Source organism: Brassica napus, chromosome A6, assembly GCF_020379485.1.
Source record: "Brassica napus cultivar Da-Ae chromosome A6, Da-Ae, whole genome shotgun sequence".
In the NCBI taxonomy this organism is placed as follows: Eukaryota; Viridiplantae; Streptophyta; class Magnoliopsida; order Brassicales; family Brassicaceae; genus Brassica; species Brassica napus.
Window position 1 is genome coordinate 13,231,829 of NC_063439.1, and position 6,480 is coordinate 13,238,308.

Below are 6,480 nucleotides of genomic sequence, written 5' to 3' on the forward strand. Positions count from 1 at the left end.
CAAAATCTCAAGCCAAAACAAAATAATGAAATGAGAATAAACTCAAAATCAATATTTATATCGAGTAATAACCAAAAAAAAAAAAGAAAACAACACAAAATGAAAAAAATATTGAAGATATTTTTAAATTTTTAAATCATGATATAAAACCGAGCTCTCATATTTTCATTGTAACCAAATAGTAGGCCTGAGATTCTTCAGCCTAAACGTGAGGTTCTTATGCGATAAATGATTTTTTGACCTAAAATATTTTCAAAATGGGATCAGCTCATCAGTAAACAAATTATATAATTAACAAAAAATTAAAACAAATATTACTTAAGGCCAAAAATATTTATTCGATCAAGAATATAAATTTTATTTTTTTATACGATATTTTTTAAATAATTTTTATATAAACTCGACATGCTGAAGACGCAGATCTTATCCTAATGTTGTAAATACAAGAAGAAGACTAAGATGATTTTGTAAAATAATTATTTTGGAAAAAAAAAAGAATCGTGAATAACCGAAAACTTATGAGTTGAATAGGGTTAAATGAACTTTCCAAAATAATTATTTGATGATGGTCTATTATTCTTTCTCATCTTGTGAAGTTTTAAAGTGGATTCAATGATTTGTTATCTTAAATATTTTAAAATAATAATCCCACGAGATGCACGAGAGTATAAATCTAGTATTTACTAATTCTATAAAATATATATTAGGTTACAAAGTGAAGAAACCCACTTCGAAAAAAATAATATATTAGTTTACAAAAGAAATATCTATATATCTTTTTAAAAATAATATATTAGCTTACAAAAGAAATATATATATATATATATCTTCCTCATCAGCAGTCATGAAGTACCCACTCGCGGACAACCTTGCATATATGTATTCTCTGACCAAGATGAAATATGGTTGGTGGGTAAAGCCAGATCTGAACAAAGTGAAGAAACCCACTTGGAAAAAAATAATATATTAGTTTACAAATATATATATATATATATATATATATATCTTTTTGTTATTTTTTTTTTTTTGTTCAAACCTTCATTGCATTCCTTAAAAAACTTAAATTACAATAGAGTTCTCACTCTCTAGGAGAGTTTTAGTGAAATAAAACAGAGCATTCTTAGCCAGCCTATCAGCCGACTCATTACAGACTCTAGAAATAAACACAAAAGAGATAAAGGTGAAGGATGCACTCAACACGCCGATGTCATGGAGTATATCTTTTTGTTAATGTCCCCATCTATAAGTAAACCCATCGAATAGCGTCCACTGACTTCATAAAGAAAGAAAAAAATATCAGACCAAAAAATGTCAGAAGAAAAAGTTGTCGTGTTGAACTTCTGGCCAAGCATGTTCGGAGCAAGAGTGATCATGGCGTTAGAAGAAAAAGAGATCAAATTCGAGTACAAGGAAGAAGATGTATTTGGTGACAAGACCGATTTATTGCTCCAATCCAACCCGGTTCACAAGAAAATTCCGGTTCTGATCCACAACGGTAAACCGGTATGCGAGTCCAATATCATACTCGAATATATCGACGAGGTCTGGAATAACGACAAGACTCTTCGTCTACTACCTTCTGATCCTTATGAGAAGGCAAAGTGTAGATTTTGGGCTGATTTAATTGATAAAAAGGTACTATTATACTAATTTAATTATTGAGTGTTAGTATATATATATGTGTACCAGTAACACTATTGTATATATCATTTGGATTAAAATCTGAAGAAACAGGGGTGAAACGAATTTGAATATTGAGAGTTCAAAAATAAATTAGCTCAATATAAACGGTATAATAGCATTTTATATGAAAATTATTAAATTAACATGTAAGAAATGTTTTTTGAGGTACAAATAATAATACTAAAAATAAATACAACAAAAAATAGATTTTCTATTAATAGGAAATTTAACAAAATAAAAAGGAAATTTTAAAATATACTTTTACATATATATTGCCGCTGACAAAAAAAAACAACTTTTGAAAAAAAATATAACAAAATAATACTACAAAATATTTCAATATCTGTTCGTTGAGCAATGATACTTTAATATATAAAAGTATGGTATGGTATGAGACCGTATAGTTGTATTTATTTTCTAGATGATTTTTTTTTACTTACGTGTCACTACACTAATATAGAAAAAGATAGGTTTTTGACGCAGGAAGAAGAACATGGACGAAGAAAGGCAAAGAACAAGAAGAAGCAAAACGAGAGTTTATAGAGACATTGAAAGTATTAGAAACAGAGCTTGAGGAAAAGGTCTACTTCGGAGGAAACGAAACTGTTTCTATGGTGGACTTGGTCCTCATCTCTTATTACCCTTGGTTCCACACGTGGGAGACAATAGGTGGTTTTAGCCTGGAGGACCATACTCCCAAGCTAATGGATTGGGTCCGCAGATGTTTAGCCCGACCAGCTATCTCAAAATCTCTACCCGATCGGCTTAAGATCCTTGGTCGAGTGTCTCAGATCATAAAGCTCCATGAGTTCTTCTATGGTTATTGATCTATCAATATTTCTCGTTTTTAAATAAAATAATGATGTGAATCACAACTCATGAGTGTGGTGGACCGACTTTCATTTGTGGTGGTCGTATGAAAAAAATTAATATGTTTTTTTTTTTTTTTTTTTAACGACAAACGGCTATTCTATTACTCAAACTTGAGGTGGTCTGGGAAGCCAGACCGGAATAGAACAACCAATAAAACATAAGGATCTATGAAAAGAACGTGCATTCCTAGCTAACGAATCCGCAATCTCATTCTGCGTCCTTGGAACGTAGCTTATCTTGAAGTCCGGAAAACATAACCGAAGAGTTTGAACGATTTCCAACTCAGTTGAGAAGTTGGGCCAATCTTGTGGCTGCTCTATCATTGCAATCAGGTCCTTGCAGTCCGTCCCAAACCTCTGACAGGTCGAGTGTTGTAGCATACTCTCCATGGCCCACTTTAGCGCCTCCAGCTCCGAATGTAGTGCTGTCTCCCGCCTCCGCAGATTCTTTGACCCCATGAGCTGTATCTTTCCCAAAGTATCTTTCCAAACCCATCCCATTCCACTAAACTGCGCTGTGGAGGTCCATGAACCATCCACCATACAAATATTACTCAAGCTTAAGACTTGTGTTTCTTCATTATTCTGTACATTTGGCAGATTTGGTACATTTTCTCTTGCATTATACCACGCTTGACACTCTCCCTCTGCATACCTAACTAGCTCCAATGGATCTCTGTCTATACCTCGAAACAGTTTATCATTCCTAGCTTTCCAGATATACCAAATTATCCAAGGATAAGGATCTCTATCATCCTCGGGCTCCAGAATACTATTCTTTCTCCAAAAAAGCAAATCCATATTAGCATAAATACTTGGTATCGGAAAGATTTCAGCACTCGTCGGGGTTGATGATAACACCCATGCTTGTAAGGCCGGAGGGCACTCGAAGATAGCATGAGTAACAGTCTCTTCTGGTGCTCCACATCTTGGGCAGTAATTGTCGCAGCGCATATTACGTCTTACCAGATTCCTTGTTACAGCCACCTGTCCAGATATTAATTGCCATATAAGATGGCATATCTTTTGTGGCGCATTCACCTTCCAAGCAAAGGCTTGAAGTTTTGTAATGCTGGGTTGTAGAATTTCTAAGTCCTCCTCATCTCTCATCAAGTTTGTAGCAACCCAATATCCCGACTTAACAGTGTATTGTCCATTCTTCGTGTAACTCCAGCTAAATGTGTCTCGTCGATGAGTAGGGCTTATGGCCAAACTCAGGATCATCAGGATATCCTCTTCATCAACATATTGTTCCAGTATTCGAACATCCCATTCCTTTGTAGCAGGATTGATAAGGCTACTTACGATCATCTTTGGGTTTACTGCTGGAGCCCGGGCCCGAGCCGGCCTAGCTGGCGTCGAAGGAATCCAATGATCCTCCCACACATTAACCTCGTACCCTGAATGCACTTTGCTTCTGATGCCCAAAAGTAACAGCTTCCTCGCAGCAGTTATACTTGTCCAAAAATTAATATGTTTTTTGTTGCTATAATTTGAAAAAAAAAATATTTATATGTCATGTTTTGTTATTTTTAATGAAATAAGTTTATTGTCCTTCGTTGACAAAAAAAAAGTTTATTGTTCTTCAGACTAATACTTCGCCCACGACACTATTACATCTGAATTCGCTATGGATAAGAGTTTTCACGTTATTCAAAAAATATATAAGATGAGTCTAAGATTACTGTCTTGTGCGGAATGAATATTTTATATAGAAATTTTAATTATATAGTTAATATGATTTTTTAATTTATTTTAACAATATAAAATTTAAAAAATAATGAAAAATATGTAAAAAATTTTATCAAATTTTTATTATTAAAATTATTAATTGGCAAATATATAAGTTATTCACTTTTGGTATTTCCGTATATTTTATTTAAAGAAATAAAGCAAAAAATATTAATTGTATATTGTTAATTAATTTATGTTAGAAGTATCTATCTATCTATTTCAATAAAATAGACTGTTTTCTCTCTTCAGCTTTCCACATCAGCAAGTGAGCATGAGACAATTTACGACACCCGGTAGCTAAAAAAATCGATGAAATCATCTTAATTCGTGACTTAATTTCTTATGGGCTTTATGTTTTGACATATGTTATAGTTAACTTTTGCATGAGCTTTAATATGCCCTTTAGTTTAAATCCAGTATAATACAGGATTTCATCATCGTCTCACATTCGACCTTTGTATCTCAGCTGTCTGTTTTCCAGATAACCTATACGCCGGTCAAGTCAAAGTAACGTCTCCAGCTTCCATTAATACATAGGATTCTAAAACTTCTACACAAAAAAATTAAATTCCTTTTCGATTAATCAGCAAACAAATTCACAAATCTCTTCAAATTCCTTAAAGCAATCCAAAACCTACATATTGAAACAACAATCTCTCTTCTTCATCTATATGTTTATGTACGAGGGTGACTCTTAACTGAAATACTGATTCTTTCCTCTTTCTCCAACTTTTATTTACAAGGTAAATTGCTATCTTTCTCTCTTTAATGCTCACTCTCACTCTCTGGAAAATAATTACAAGCTTTACTCGATAATTTTCTCTTTTGGCTTCCATGTAATCAGGTTTCTCGCAACAATGGCAATTGAGAACCGAAATAATACAATCCACGAAATCAAGTCTAACAGAGAAGAAACATGGTATTCCAAACAATACCCTTTATCTAACATGCTATTGTTTTAATGGCTTATCTTTATCCCTTGAATGTTCATTTGTATCACTACTACCTTTTTCATGTGTTTTCTCTTATGTTTCTATGTACTCCTAGGTCTGTATACTTGATGTTTGAGGTGTTTTAGTATGGTTGTGGGTGTGCCCAAACTGCACCAGCAGGATAATTACTTTGATTTCCAACGGAAGTTACGTGATCAAAAGTATTCTTTGAAGAGGTTATAATATAAGATGGTGTACAAGGAAGATCTACACAGGAGGCTGCTACGCTAGACCAAGGTTTCTCATTATTGGATACACCGGATGGTTTCTCTTTAGCAAGAGAGGTTACTGTGGAAGAGAATTTTGCAAGGTTGAGCTTTGTTTGCTTCTCTTCAGCGGTGCGGTACTGAGAGGTACATGTTCTTTGTTCAAAAATGACTTTCCATGATTGCTTGAGATAACAATATCGTTCATGTCTCCATCCACATTTTCTTTTTAAATTGCATCAGTATTTGCATTCACAAAAAAAACCATACCCTTCTTTCGAAGAAGATTTTCGAACATCCAAATTCAGGAGTGCTCTCTTTTATAGATGAGACCAGCTTCCTCTTCTCACCAAGCTATAAAGTAACAAGATCTATAATTGAGAGAATCTTAAGAATATATGTCTAATACGATTCAATACTTCTAATCCTAAAACTACTTCAAGAGCAGCCTCCAAAGCAGATTAGAATTGAATTAAGCATACACTCAGATTCTTGCAAAATCACCATGTTATTTTACCCAATACTTTTATTTGCTTCCATTTGATATATTTACCTCCCCACCTTTGATTTCTGTATGTAATCTGTCTTGGCAAGGCCTTCGTGCATGTACCATAAATCTTAATTATGGCAAGATCAATGAAAGAAAAGGCTTACACATGTTGAGGTAATAGTTACTGATTTCATTACAGTTGTATTGAGAAACTTGTGTGGAATTAGCCAAAGATTTTCTCATTAAAAACAACTCTTTTGTTTCTTTTGTTCACTCAAAACAATTTGTTTCTAATGTTTATATTTGCAGGTTATTAGTTGCATATGCACTTGATTGGACAATCTTGAAGTATCAGCAGTTTTGACTCCAACTCCAGCTCCAGCTCCAAACCAAGAGTAAGTAACATCTATATTAAGGTTAAAGCGTTTTATTTCATTTTAAGTCTTCAAGATATCAACACCATCATCTTTGTATTCCAACAGTTAGTCTTACACCAGCTCTGA

At 33.6% G+C, this 6,480-nt stretch overlaps 1 protein-coding gene across 2 annotated transcripts; it reads left to right on the plus strand.

The window, feature by feature from the left end:
* The first annotated feature begins 1,231 nt into the window (after positions 1-1,231).
* On the plus strand, positions 1,232-4,109 carry LOC106347702 (glutathione S-transferase U27). Of its 2 annotated transcripts, XR_007314322.1 has the most exons (3): positions 1,232-1,635; positions 2,154-2,608; positions 4,023-4,109. XR_007314322.1 is itself a non-coding variant. In XM_013787292.3 (2 exons), the coding sequence occupies exons 1-2, from the start codon at positions 1,309-1,311 to the stop codon at positions 2,508-2,510; spliced, it is 684 nt and encodes a 227-aa protein (XP_013642746.1). In that variant the 5' UTR covers positions 1,232-1,308; the 3' UTR covers positions 2,511-2,636. The 2 variants fall into 2 exon arrangements, 1 of the variants encoding a protein (XP_013642746.1); XM_013787292.3 differs by lacking the exon at positions 4,023-4,109 and having other exon boundaries at positions 2,154-2,636.
* Positions 4,110-6,480: the final 2,371 nt, after the last annotated feature.